Here is a 15,693-nt window from a genome sequence, read left to right on the forward strand (position 1 = left end):
TGATTCCTTTTCCAGAGGAAAAAAAATCTTTGCCCTCCCCCTCCCTCTTTATTCTTAAATAAAGAAAATATTTTTAAACATGCAAGTTACTCTACCCAGAGAGACCAGCACCGATGCAAACACCCCTCATAATGTTCACAAGACTAGAAAAAAGGGTTTGTTCACACAGAACATCTTAGAATAAAATACCAAAATTAGATGTAGTCTTTCAAATCAATTAATTTATTTTTAGTCAGTTAACAAGACTTTAGTGCTGGTTGCCCTTTAAAACACAGTTATTCATGAAGCCAGCAACTTAGACTCCACAAAAGCGCTAACATGCTCGGCTTTCTTCTATTAATGTTATGTGATTTTTTTTTTCTACTTCACTAACATTTCAAGAGAAATAAAGTGATTGTCATGTGGTACACTCAGTCCTGAAACAGCAGCACAGCTGTTTATTCCCAGATTCTGAGCATTTTTTAGATCTGCACAGCAGTCTGTATTTTCTCTGACAGGAATTATACATCTTACCATAAGCAGATATAGTTTCCATATTCAGTTTGCCTATTGTGCGATACTTGGCTGTAAGAAAAACAAATTGAATTATTTGTCCTCTCTCTATTGCCCTTTTTACTTCGAATTAACTCCTCTGGTGCAAGAAAAGAGGACAAAAAGCCATGGCAGAGAATCGCAGAATTACTCCATTTTGCATTTTAGAAAAATCAAAATGACCAAACATCTGCTTCAGACACCCTCTACTGGAAAGCATCAAGTTTATCTGTCTGCTCCTGAATTAACTGAACATGTGTAGGAGGGGGAAGACAAAAAAATCATGAACATTTACCTGCCTGAAAAGACGGATACCTATTCTATAAATCACTCTCTTACATTTACGTGGAGGAAAAGACTTGTTGATTAAATTATTTATTTCAGCAAAGGTGGGAAATGTGCATCTGACTTCTTTGACTATGAAGCAGCAAAAAGGACTCTATTCATTAGACCAGACCTGATAGGCTTCTCCCAGAAAGGTGAAAGTGTCATAAATTTATCAGCAAGTAAAAGTAGCGACTGCAATGAAAAGACTTAGCCACAATACACACAAACAGTAACATACTTATTTTCCCTACAGGTGAGAAAAAAGGTCTTGAAACTTGAACTAAATATCTTTAAATTAAATCTGTTCATTTTGTGTAATTCTCAAGCAACAAGTATGCTGGGACACAGCTGCTCTGCAGTTATAAGTGACCACAGCTAGAAAATGTTAGTTTACCCAGTGCAGAATTCTGTTCTGTAAACAGATTTATTCCATCATTAATCTATTATATATCTATTCACTCTGGGCTGAAACCTCTATGTAGTCAGACAGACTACACAACTCAGTGGTGGACAGGGTTGCTCTTTAAGGGTGAGAACTTCCTCGCTTCAGAAACATATTCTCTGCTACATTTTTGAAATCTTGGCCTCCAAAAAAAAACAAAAAACCAAACCAATTAAGTTATCTAAATAATGATGGATCTACTATCACTGCTTTAAAATCTACATCCCAATGACCTAGTTGGAGAACCTTCACACATCCTTTTCCTGACATAGCAGTGCCAAGAGATTTTGTCCTGAAAAGACAGAAAATACAATTCTATCAAGCTTCAATCTATAATGAATTATTTTACTTTTCTAGTCCCAAATAAAGTATTAAGATAAACAGCCTGATTTGTTCATCATATGCTCTCCTTGACGATGCTACAGCTTTCACATTTCTGTTTGACCTGCATAATATACTGTATGTGGGGCAGTGAATTACATTCTTTTCTAAGAGACCATGCTGAATTACAATTTCTTTCCCAGGACTCAGAGGTGAATAATTGCACCTGTCCTCCTTAAGCAGACAAAAGACATTAAGTAGCGGCCAAATAGAAAGAAAGATTTAAAAAGAAAATCACTTCATAGTTTGGTAGAAAAACAACTCAATCCAACCTTGCATCCAGCTGTATACAATATGAGGATTTCTACTAGTGCAGTTTCTGAAGAAAGGGAAGTTTTCAATCAAAGAAAGACTACCCTGATAACAAAGCAAAAATTGAGGTGCTTTCTAAAAGTTTAGAAGAGCCTACTTTTAAAATAAATCACTGATAATACAAAAAAGTCAGCTGCACATCTAAGTATTTGTGGGCAAACTTTCTCATTTACATGATACAAATGAAGAACTAAAGTAAAAGCCACATGGCTTTTCCAAGACCACACAGAGACACAGTAGTAAAAGCTAGCATAGAGCAGAAGTGAATATGATGGAACAGACAGCAACCTGGATCTCCTGACAACCTTCACATTGTTTCATAGAATCATAGAATCATTTAGGTTGGAAAAGACCTTTAAGATCACCAAATCCAACTGCAGAGTATTTGTTACTATGCTGAACATAAAGGCTGAGGTTTGGTCTTACAGACTGCAAGTGCTTGGCAGAGAAATCTGCAGTGGCTCTGGTTTCATCAGGGCTGTGCTGGCAGTCATCCAAGGAAAGGTCACCAGTGCAGAAGGACAGAGCCTCAACAGAGTATTGGCCTTGGTGCCAGGAGATTCCGAGCACCTGACCATGCCGAAGGGCTAATGCTTAGAAAGATGAGAAAAAAGCACAAAAGGTGAAAATACTGTAGAGAATTCCTGCAAAGATCTTTGCGGTATTTCCAGGCCCTCTCAAATTTTTTCCTCGTGCATGGAAGCTGCCAGTCTACCCAAGGATAATAGGTATTTGCACATGAATGGACCAAATGGAAAATCTTCTGCTACTTGAGGAACCTAAACCTAGTCTATTTGGCAAAATCCAGGCAGGATGTAGCTTGCAGCTGTAAAGAGGAACACCATGGAAAACTATACTAAAATATCGACAGCCCCCAAATAAAATAAAAGGAGAGAAACGAAGGGGTGATGCCTTGGGGGAAAGGTACCCTTGCAGGAAGCATGTCTCTTTTTCCCAAAAGCACAAATGTCTGTATTTAACAACCTTTATGAGAACCTGATAGAACACAGAAGAGAGACACTGGTTAAAAGCAAAGAACATAACTAACCATACTTACTTTCAGCTAGACCTTTTGGTCTTCAGGAAACACCTTCATTACCTTATAGTTATGGGTTTCAGAACAAAATTAAACACTGCTTAGTTATATACTTGAAAAAATACAAAAACCCAGTCTGGTTTGACAGATAAGTCACCAACTTGAAATTAAACAAAACCAATGCCCACTGCCATTCTTTTCCTTTACCAGCCGCATGACCATGATTAGGATCCCTCCTCTCTGTGCCCCTGCTTCCCTTCCTACTTTCTGTCCCATCTAGTTACATGATTTGGGACAGAGACCTTCTGTTACAGTATGTTAGTACAATTCTGAGGTCAATGGAGTCCTTATCCAGTACTGCGATGAGTTGTTCCCTAAGTATTACAGCAGAAAAAAAAAAAAAAAAAATTGGTTTCTTGTGGATGTTTCCCCTCTTAAAAATCTCCCAATCCCTCCTTCATGTGTCCTTGGGAATGCCTTCCACACAATGCTTCCTGTCTCCCCAACAGAGAGTAAGTCCTTCGACAGTAACTTTCATCTTGAAACTGGCCAAAAGTAGAGAAATGACTGGAACACTGGCCCAAGACACACACACACACAGATGACACTATATCCCAAGGTGTATCTTTAAAGGGAAACCCAGCTAATAAAAGCAACAGCAAACATTGATCTTTTTAGATCATATGCTCTCAACAGAGTGTCTAAACCACTGCTGGAACACATGCCAGAAAACAGCAAGGGACAAATGATCTTTGATCAGCATTTGAGTTTCCAGTAAAGCAACATTTGAAATGTGTTAAGGGTAAAAATCCTGAAATTTCATCAAAAGACCATTTTGATTCTAACAAATCAGTCTTTCTCACAGACATGCATTTCTTCTAGCTCTCTTTGTAAACAGAAGTTGCTGTTGACGGTGCTGTTGAAGATCATCTCCTTTGCAAGACTGATGTAAATAAAAAAAACCCAAGAAGGTAGGCCTAAGCGCAAAAGGAAAAAATTCACCCCCCTTATCAGGCTTCACTAAATTGGATGGGTTTCTATTGAATCAATACCTCCAATTAAAATTAGGAGAGAAGAGAAGAGAAAGACTCCATCAGCAAAATTATTTGAAGCAGTATTTGTTCAGACCAGTCCAAAACTCATCCTGGGGGCTGCAATGCAACAAGGAAGTCTCCTGAGCATGTTAATTATTTAAAATAAGAGCAACACAGTTGCTGGCCTTTTGAAATAATCAATCTTTCAAAATGTGTCAGATGTTTCCAAAACACGTGACAGCTTGGCAGTTTGTAGCATCTACTCTCAAGCCCTAATACGAGCTTTTTCTCTGGAGCCTGGAGGAACTCATCACCTTTACTAACAAATCCTAAAGACAACCTGTCTGGCTCACTGAAAATGAGATGGAGAAGCTAAATTAGAATCATGGGCCTCCTATTTGCTAAATTAAAGCAGAAAACCAAAATAAACATTAGAAGTACGTATATACATATATATAGACACACACACACACGAATGCAGACACAAATACATGTAGAGATATGTATAGGTAGATATATATCTGTAGCTGTAAATTATAGACATTTACTGAGATCTGTATTTACTGCCTCCTACAAGTCTATTTTACAGTCTAAATTTAGGGAGCTTTTCTTTAAAAAAAAGAAAAAAGGCAGCATCTGGTTTGTATTTTTCAAGTCTATCCAAAAATACCTTCTTTGGTATGGCATGTATCTGATACTTCAGTACGCAAGAATAAAAATGCAGAACCAGCAAGAATATTCCTATAGAGTCTGTTTGTAAACAAAAAGTTCCCATCTCCAAAACAGTTGACCTTATTAGCACTAGGAGGTGGTGAGAAACTTTTTAGCATTACATATTTTACTAACACTGGTGATATATATGTATTTTTTTGTAATTTCAAAGATTTCAATTATATTTTCCAGAAATAAATCTTTCTTATCAAAAATAACTGTACAAGACTTACATACAGGGGCTTTTCTCCAACCTTGTTAATATTAATATTCAGAAAAAAATATTTTGTCCTCTGTTTTTTGGGGAAAAAATTGAATTTTTTCCCTTAAAATACAAGCTTTTATTTTGCATCAGAGACAAATCTATAAATGATGTCTGTCAACAAATATGAATTAACAACATTCTTTAATTAATCTGTTGAGAAAAAATAACAAGACATAGTATATGTGAGGTGTAAATGAGTAGTGGATACAGGAAAAAATAACATCAAAGCAATATTCACCCATAAAAATCAGAATTCTGAAATCAAACACCTCCAACTTCAAATTTAGGTGGAACTTCTCTATTTCCACAGACTTTTTGATAAATATTTGTTGCAAGTCAGTTGAAACGTGCATTATGGGTGCTCTCCACTCTGAGAGACCCTGTCATTTCTGACCAGGGCAATCAACTTCAAACTCTTAACTACCATGCACCAAAAGTCCTCCAGAAAGGAAAAACTTCACTTGGTCAGCCTGAACCACCCATAGCCAGTGGCCTTTTACAGACTCCACATTAGATCTCCCAGGTCTGGCAGGCTGCAACCCCAGCACTGTACCTTTACAGGAGCCAAGCAGAGCCATAGACAGCATTTAACACAGCATCATATATACATACATATATATATATATATATATATATATATATATATATTTTTTTTTTTTTATTTTATTTTTTTTTTTTTTTTTAAATAAAACTACTCTTTGGGGTAAAATACAGTAAACTACTTTGGCTACAGTCCTATATTACCAGTGACTCACCTACAACCCTTCACAGAAGTTCAATTTCAAAGGTTAAGACACAAAACAAATACACTGGATACGTCAAAGGCTGAATATAAAACACATTTGTGGATTTTGTGCTTTTTTTTTAAAGGCCTGGCCGAGTTTTAATGGGCTGTCACACACGAATGATTATGAAAGCACTACAATGAACTGAGCTGATAAGCTGATCTGATCGGAATTAACTGCATGTGATTGCTGCTTTGAAAAGCTGGCCTAAAGAGGCAGCATTGAAAGCAATCTCACAAGTCACTGGTACCACTTGCCTCAGCTATAAGTAAGCACAGATGGTGAGAAAAGTTAATTAAGAGACATATTTGTTTGGGGGTTTGAAATTTCCACCCTCTCTTCCCCAAAGAAGCTGAGCCACAGTGAAAATGTGTTTTACGTTTGCGGCCTAATAAGTTCATGTTTTTGAGGCTCTGTTCCTGTAGATGGAGGTAATAGATAAACAGAATAAATAATTTATGTCAGCAGTTAGCATATGGATTTGCATTTGATCACTAAACTACTCACTGTACCTGATAGCTACGACATCTTGTCAATTAAAAATATTCCTTTCTCCACAACTCTTCATCTACTTTCCTCCTACCCAGCACAGCTCATACCACAACTGACACCCAGCAACGGAGATGTCATCCTTTTCATTCTCACTCTAATGACTGACTATTTCATTTGCTCCCTCACTACTTCTTTCAGTATTTCATAAGGAGCATATCAGCAATTACAAAGAATAGCTTCTGGTGATAAACCTTTTTTTTCTCCTTGTTGGGAACTCTCTTTCCCACCTCCCTCCAGCCCACACTTGAGCTTTCCCCAGATTAACTAACGGGCTTCTGAAGCTGGGGCTATGACACTGCTCTGTAAAGTGATCACCATCTTTAGAGGATCAAAATACATCCTTTACACTTTATATACTTTAAGACTGTAACCAACGTGTCATGTAGCAGACATTTTACTCAATGGTCTCTCAAAAGTGTGTGATTCTTTGGACCCATTTCCTTTTTTTTTTTTTTTTTTTAACCTGTGGCTATTATAAAGACAATGGTCAGTAGCACCAAAGAAATACTGGCTGCAGTATGGTAGGGATCAATCTCACCTTGATAGTAAAAAGGGTTAACGCTAAGGACAGAGAAAATCAAGATTTCAGAACTTCAAGTGAAATTGAGAGGTTCTTAGAGAGATGTTTCCAATTCATGCCAACTGTGCTATTTATTTCCTTTCCCATCATTGCTGATTATAAGGATGTGCATGTGTAAAAGGAAGTTTCTTTGTCTCTAATCAGACCAGCTCTATTCCTTGAATCCACAATCCACTGTTCGTGACATTACAAAATAAATCAGGCAGGAGGCTCAAACCAGATCAGAAAGTGACAGCTTCTGCTTAAACAGATATCTTGGAAATTAGTGATGATAGAGGACAGTATTATGCTGCCTAAGCATTTAACCCTTAGCACTGTCTCATTCTCTAAAAAGAATGCAACAGAATTACTCACTGGAAAGATCTTGGTATAAAAAGAAAAACTAAATTTGAGCTCTGATCTGTTCTACTTATATTTCTAGAGAAATAAGGGCCTGTTTTGAATAGGACACCCACACTATATGCATTGAACACTCCCTGGATTTAGGAAAAGTGTCGTCTTAAAACATTATCTTTGAATTATAGCGTATGGTCACATCATTTATGGTCTATCTTAAGAATTTGGCATGTATCAGCGTATTGCTTCTGTCAGTCTTATTTCTGTGCTATAGAACCGATTTTGAGTAGGATATTACACTTAAAAAAATGTGTTCCCTAACTAGGTTTACATTTCAGATGACAGGATCACATCAGAAGACTAGAGATTGACACCCAAGACCAGGCCTGCATCAAGAACCTTCCTATGTCATTCTGCAAGGATTTCAGCCAAAAACTTGATCTGTGTACATAAATATATATATTCAAACTAATAAAATTTAGCCATTAGATATAAATATGTATGCATACAAATTAATAATTGTGTCTCACATTCCCAGGTGGTCCCTAAACATGGTATTATCTAATCACATAAAAATGGCAGGTTTTCTAATTTTATAAATGTATACAAAATAAGTTGTTAAAAAAGTCAATCATTGAGACCTCGGTACAGATTTAATCCAATTTGTGTGTTAATGATCAAAACAGCCAGTTTACATAAAGCATTACAGCTGTGAAATATTGCAGTCCTGCTGTTCTGTCAACAGCAATGAGGGTTACTTACCTGTCACTGGAAATTTTTCTGATGGACTCTGCATAGCCAAGCTGACAGTGAGTAGAACCTTCCATTAGTGTTGTCCACAGTAACAGCCTTACTCCTTTTCTCCTTTTTTGTCCAAGGATTGCCAGCAGAAAAATGTCAAGGGAGCTATAGCTCCTTCTACTGGGTTTTAAGATTCTTAAGATTAAAGATTTGAGATCCTTACTAGGGCTCAGAGAAGTGAGTCAAAGAAGGCCAGTAGCATCTCATAGAGCTCTGCGTCACTTTTTTTTTTTTAAAAAAAAATTCTGCTTTGCACATTCCCACTAACAGCATAATTTCAGAAGCAATCACGCATTTAAAGAAGTTAGTAGAAAGAAGACTGGGGACAGACTGTTGGAATGGGGACAGAAATACTGCTAAGCAAACTGATTGTCTGATCCACATATGACATCTCAGATGTAACAGCTTGTAAACATTATCTGTAAAGCTCCAAATAATAACTTTACAGATTTAACCAATCATGCTTTGAAGGCTGTCACTGATCTAGTGGAGCATGACCAAATCCCGTTAGAGTGCAGAATAGATTCTAGCAGAAAGTCTTACATATGCTGAGTTGCATAGAATGCAAAGACATCACATATGCTACGGAGATGTATGCATATGAAGAAATTAATACAGTGCAACTAAATTCATCATCCCATGGGCCTACAACAAAGGTTTCAAACCCTTCAGGGTAACTCAGTCTGCAAGAGTACTGTGTGCTTCATAAAAGATCATCACATTGATGAATTCATTCATAAGGACTGACTTCTACATAAGTGAGTGTGGCAGATATCTGTGGCTGCTACATGAATATTTAAGAAAGACATAAGACACTTCCTTACAATTTCAACTGAAATAGTCAAAAACAGGTGAGATCTGTGATTTTTTTGCCCACTTTACACATGTACATCTTTAAAATTACAGCACAATCTAAGTAGTAATTCATTAAAGTTAATTCACTGCGCAAGACTTCCTAAGATCTACTGAAATTCTATTGTCTTTCCCAGAAAATGTGGAGAAAAGGAAATTTAGTGAGCCTTTGATTCACTGGAAAAAGCATGGGTAGGAAACCTGCACCGATATCACAGTGGTCAAAGGACCGTTCCTATCTTGCTCAGTGGGGACAATCACAATTACTTTGACTATTTGTTTATCTTTCTTTTTATCTTCATTGCGTGAAGGAAGTTCAAGAGGAAAGCATGTTATATGGCTAGGTGTCTCCTCCTGTTCTGAACACTACATGCTGAATCTCTCTGGCTGCAAGCCTCTGCATCTGAATGCCAGGGGAATTGCTAGCCTCTAACATCCAAAACAAGTCACTGTATACTTTTTAAGGGCCATCTACCACATTATCACTCATATTAGTATACACAGATCCTGCCTCCCAGGATAGCTAGGAGATGTTAGCACCTTCTTGTTGGTTCAAAACCTGCATTGCACTGCTGACTGTGATGATGTGGAGTCTTTTTTTTTCCATTAGATAACTCCAAGAGCTGAAAAATTGCTCCGTTTAAACAAACTTCCCGTTCTATTATTTCCTAGAGTGAAAAGACTGAATTAAATCAACAGTTGCAGCACTATGGAAGAGAGGATGCAGAGTGTGCTCTCAGATAAAATAAAATAAAATTCCACCTACGGCTCAGACATATTTCTCACAACCAACCCGAGTCATAAGGGTCTCTTAACACTGCACTTTATATGATATCTTTTCTTTCATTTAGAAAAAACTGAATGAGAGGATTTTAATTTTTTTAGTTACATTTGGCCCAATTAGCATGAATATTTTTTGTCTCCTTGAGCTTTTCTCCAAGTAATAGAGAAATCTAAAGCTTTTCTCTTGGCCCTCTCTCCAGGAACTGATATCTTTAAATACTTCAAGGCCAGATCCAACTCCCTGACTTTTGTCTGCCTTGAACTTGCAAAGGACTCATAAGTTTGTTAGCCTCCAAAGTGTCAAGAAACTACAACTATCTTTAGACATATTCCACATGGGAGGTTTTGCACAAACAGCTTCATACAGCAATAAAATCTACAGCTTGTTCTGGTGAACCTGTGCCAGATGACGGCAAATACAATTCTCTGAAGTATAGTAGACATCCAGGTAAGCACATTACACTGGGAAGATTCATGAATAAATGAGCTCCTCTGTATCCAGATTTTATTGTTTTTTTTGCCATAGAAGTGTTGGTTTGAGCCCAGATTAAACAAATCTAAGTTAGAAACAGGAACCAGACTAATTCTAACTTTATCATGTACACTTCAGTAGATATTCAAGCAAATATTAAGGCATTGTTTTCTCTTGGAAAACTTGACCCTTATCTGATGCTGCAGGAGGGAGGACCCGAGTCTGCGAGTGCCTTGCCCAGGCCCTGCTTACTGCATCACCCTCAGAGCGTGCAGAAGCAAGGAAAGTATGGAAAAAGTATGCGATCACAGTGGTAGGCTCTTTAATGGCAGCTAACTTGTTACAGCTTCTTACCAACAGCCTAGGAAATCAGCCTTGTTATCTGCTGAGTAACACCACAGCAGAGCTCCTCAGAAGAGCAGGAGCCAAAAAAATGTGCCAAGTTTTCTAAACAGCTGAACCAGGGACACTGAGGGCAGGACTAATTGAAAAATGTAGTTATTTATCTTGTACTTATCTACTTGGTTTTGGCATTTCTCAGCGGCACAAAGGTTTATGCAACTCTGGTTATTCTGAAATCTCTACGTACTATCAATCAGCTAAATCAACTTTGAGACTGAAGTATCGTTTCCAATAACTACATATTAAGGTGCTCAGTGAAAACAAATATCGTACAGATAAACCAATTCCAGTTGAGGTACTATCAGCTTTAGTCTAAGCAAAGAAAAGAACTGTGGAATTAGGCTAAAAAAGACTCCCGTGCCTTGACTGACATTTTAATTCATATGGATACAGAGATGTCTTCATTTTTAAACCATCATACAGGAAGTACAGCATTCTTCTTGTATGCTCTTTTGCTTGGTAGAGTCAAAGCCTGACTCACACAGAGGGCAATGTTTATTCTAAATGATCAAAGTTAAGGAGCAGTTAATGACTTGAATACCCACAAGTTTAAGTTAAATTAAGCTGTACAGGGACTCTTTTTGAGCCATCATTCTAAACAAGGAAAATATCTGTGCCCTTCTGAAGCCAAATACCTTCTTTTCCTTCACAACAGTTTTTATCATTTTCAATGACACCATAATGGAATTGAGCAAACAGCAGAATCCATAGAGATGTTTAATTCATTTCGAGATCTCACTACCTCAGAAAAGAGATAAGATTTTACAAATTTATTCCCCTCCTTTATTTCAATTACCATGTTAATGCTTGAGACAATTCCTAACCCAAACTTCTGGCCAAAAGTCTGTTGGCAGGTAAGATAGCAGATCTAAATCAAATCACAAAGAGCTTGCAATAAGATTGCATAGCACAATTTCCCCTCTGTAGTAAAAGCTGCACTTTCCCCTATTTTCCTACTGGAATTCACTATGGGATAGCTAAACTTCGTTACATACACACAACAGGATGTTAAGATAATACGTCCTTTAAGAACTTCTAACAATATCCAAAGCTAAGTTCAAATCCAAACATCAAAACAACAAAGTGTAGAGTGGGAAAAAAGGAAGATTGCTTACACTAATGAGGTCTTCCCCAGTTAACTCTCCCTGAGTCTTTCACAATCAGAAACTAAAAGAATAAAAGGGCTCTGCTATAAGCAGTCTGCTACACCAATATGACAAAAACCACCATCAGCCTTCAGTTGTGACCCTTTCATGGTTGTCAAATTAAAACACACAACAGTGGTGAACCCCCCTCCCCATTCTTTTCGGCCACCAGTTCATGCAAATTACAGAAGACCAATACTCTTTGCTTAGCAACAAGATTGCATGTTCACTACGGATCACACTGACGATCAAGTAGTGAATATTAACAACCTAATGATGAGAAGAGATGCCCTCCTTCACTGACTCGTCCATAAAATTTAAAATCTCTGAAATAGAAAGAATAATTCATTCATCTAACAGACTCACTAGAAAGAGAAAAGAAGCCATCAATAATACTGCTTTCCAGCCCACATCCCTGACACTGAAACCCAGGCATACAACAATAATTTCATGTGAGGAGAAGGATTGCTAAATGTACAAAAAACCACATAGTTCTACTGAGCCATGAAAAGTTCACATTTGCTTGCGTCTTAGACTCATTCTAATATTTCCTAGAGTTACGGTTAGTACACATGAGCTCTCCTGACTGCCGTAGGACACAAAGACTGGTGGTGAAGTGTGCTGAACCCCACAGTCCCCCGAGTGCCTCCACCTCCCAGGGAATCATACAGCTCATTCAGGTTAACTGCAGAAAAACTTTTAAATACTTACAGCAGGATGTCCAGCACAGTAGGTGTAGCTAGCATGAGACTGGTAGTGCAAGCTTGCTCTTGGAAAGGTGTATGTATTCCAAGCAGGTTGGCTGCTATTCCACTGGGAGCTAAAGCCAGGACTCATGGTCACTCTCGATTTACTGTTTTGGTACGTTCTCACTGTGGAGCTGGACTATCAAAAAAGAAAGAAATGCAACGTAAAAATACCTTTTAGGGTAGAATAGAAACAATGCAGCTACATATCATCATTGTGCATATACATAATGCCACAAGGTCTGGAACAAATTTGAATGTTTCCTGTAACAAACTGGGAAAAGCAAAAAATTGATTCATTCAAAGACATCGGTGAAGCATCTATGTTGCTGTAATGCCCAAAGAAAGACTGATGACTGTTAGACTTCAGGCTAGGATGTAAATCAAATGGGTGATGGATAAGTGATAGAGATAAGGGGTTGTTCTAAAAATGTGTAGAGGGTGCAATCCTCCAAGATTAATAGTTGAAACTTCCATATTTATTTATTACAATGAATTATATGTTGATATTTATTGAGCTCCTGATCAGCTATGTCCATTTTACAGTAAATGGCAATTTGGGGCCAACGTTTAGATATATTTCTTGAACTCATGAAATCCCATCTAGCGGCTACGTAAGGCCAAGCTGTCACAAAGCTACCCCCACATTTCAAATATGTAACCTTCTAAATAGACTATGAAACTTCAAGACATTTTTTTTAATTACTTACAAGCAAAAGAAAAAAAAAAAAAAAGAGAAATCTTAATTTTTTTTAAAGTTAATTCAATAACTTCATCTGGAAGTAACGCAGACTATGGATGCATAATTCACTTTCCTTCTTTCTGGCTTTCTGTCATTTTACTTTATTTTAACTGCAGTTTTCTGCTTCTAGTCCTCATTTTATAGAAAATATTCCTAATAAATGCTTGGACGGATAAGGGTGGTTTATTAGAGCAGGAAGAAAAAAAATCCATTTTCAAGAAGAGTAGAAGATGCATTAGAAGTGGATGCATTTTTAGCAGATATTTAGGTTGGTCTTCAAAGCCATGCAAATGTACTTTTTCCTCCATATTCTGTTCTGCATTTGGTTTTTTCTTGCTTTCTTTTTTATTGGCAAAGTTGTTCTCAATATCCCATGCAAATTTACACCAACTAATTGTAATTATTATAAACCTGAAACTGTTATTTTTAAGGCACTAAATTCACAGTGACCTCAGTAATACAGTGAAAAAGCTTGCAAAATATGAACACAAATAACATTTCTTAGAAATGCTTATAAATGTCCCTGTTAGTAAATTTATGCTATCAATTTCAAAAGCAATATTCAAGAACGATGCTTCATTTATTTTTTTTTAACCCTCCTTTCAAAGACAATATTTATACATGATACATGTAGCATTAACCAAATATCAATATGGGCCAGCATTGAGCAAGGTGTTTCACAAGGTCCAAGACCATCCTCACCCCAAATGCTTACAAGAAAAATGAGAAGGTCAGGGAAAGGATGAAAGAGCAGAGTCTGATGTAGAAGCAGAGAAAACAGCTTTGTAAACATGATTTTCAGTTTTATTTCAATGCTTCAGCTCAGTTTCATTGGGAGAGGATTAGTAAAATGGAATGAAGAGGGGATGGAGAGAAGACATACAAAAAGGTTTGAAGAAGACATTCTAGCTATAAATGTATACCCTGTGTAATCTTTCATATTTTTAGTAATGTATTTATATGAGATGGTTGTAGAAAATACAGGCCACGCTGGCACCGGCTGAACATGCCCTCTTTACTTCTTTCAATTTTCAAAAGTTTAAGTACACAAAGTTTGCCTCAGTTATCAATTGCTGTATAAACTTTAAGTTCAAGAAAAGGCCAAATGACTTCCTGCATGTGTTTATTTCCTGCGCCCTCGATTAGGAAGCCTGAAAAGAGCAGTTTCCGCTCACCAGTTCTCAATATCTCGACAGATTCGCCTCCCACCCCCACCCCTAAGCGAAGGATTCCTGCGGTGTGATTTCTAAAGATTTAACTTACGACTAGCTGAACACAAAGCATATGAATGAACACTAAACCCCACACTAAACTCTCATTAGTCACTGTGTGTGACAAGTGGTTACTTTGTTCTTACAAAAGGCTTTAGGGGAAAAAAAATCTGCCCCTACAGTTAAAGGGGCTTATTTGAAATAAATCTTTTTGTATGAATTTAAATCATGACAAATCAAAGGAAAGAGGCTATGGCTACAGCTAGAAAAAAAATGGAGGGTTTTTATGTGTTTTTTTTTTTCTCTTTTATCTCCTTCCCCTTTTACCCTCTTTCCCCAAGGAGCAGAAACTGCATTTTCTTTCCTTTGACATATTACTTATCTTTCAGATCACTCAAAGACAACTTTCTCTCTTTCTGGGCCCTGCTAGACTTGCTTCTTCTACGTGAGAGATGAAGGCTAGTTTTGTTTCGGACAGATCAAGTAGGTTGTAGCCATAATGTACTTCATGTACATTTCTTCTCTTTATAAACATCAGGTATTCAAGTGTGGCTGCTTATTAACTCCTCTTGAGGAGTTCATTGCCGGCCGAATATTCTGTGAATATTGAGCTGCTGTATCCTAACAATAGCTTTGCTCTTTCTTATTATTTCTGATGGGTTTGAATTGTATGGACTAGTGGAAAATATCTGTGGCTGATGGGATGTGAAGATGCATTGTCAGCTGTGATAATTGTTAACTGATTATTTTCACTATGGCAGCGAAGTCCACTACAGTAAGGAGAGACATGCTATTAGCACTATGCAGACATGCACAATACCTGTTCCTGTATTAGAGAACAGGAGCAAAAATAAGCCTGTTTTTTAAACAGCCTACCTCAGATGCTGAGCAACCTTCTGCCTGTTGACTGAGTTTTATTTTGTGCTTGTGTGCTACACAAAACACCTTCCCTTATCTGCCACTGTGCTGGAGGCACTGTTCAGCCCCAGCACTAAATCCAGGCACAGAGATGAGGCCCCCTGCCCCGTTCTGGTCCTCCACCAATTTCCTACCTCACAGGGGGCACATTTGAAATGGGGAACCATTCAGACCATTAAGGATGCGCTGGGTGTTCTATGCGTGCAGGTCACTCGAGATGCAGAGGTGGGAAACAAGACCCCAAGTACCCCACTCCCCCTCGGGACAGCCGTGCAGCTGTGGGAGGGAGGTTCCTGCAAGGGAGAGCCCTCTGCTCCGAACAACTTGGT

The 15,693-nt window shown here is 37.7% G+C and overlaps 1 protein-coding gene across 1 annotated transcript in view; it reads right to left on the reverse strand.

The window, feature by feature from the left end:
- The window catches only part of RBMS3 (RNA binding motif single stranded interacting protein 3), a 593,296-nt gene that overhangs the window by 470,959 nt on the left and 106,644 nt on the right, over positions 1-15,693 (reverse strand). Inside the window, 1 exon segment of the mRNA XM_026842748.1 lies at positions 12,459-12,632. Within this exon segment, the coding sequence (XP_026698549.1) occupies positions 12,459-12,584 (126 nt within the window). The 5' untranslated portion in view covers positions 12,585-12,632.

This window comes from Athene cunicularia (genome assembly GCF_003259725.1).
Source record: "Athene cunicularia isolate RWA chromosome 2 unlocalized genomic scaffold, athCun1 chr2_part1, whole genome shotgun sequence".
In the NCBI taxonomy this organism is placed as follows: domain Eukaryota; kingdom Metazoa; phylum Chordata; class Aves; order Strigiformes; family Strigidae; genus Athene; species Athene cunicularia.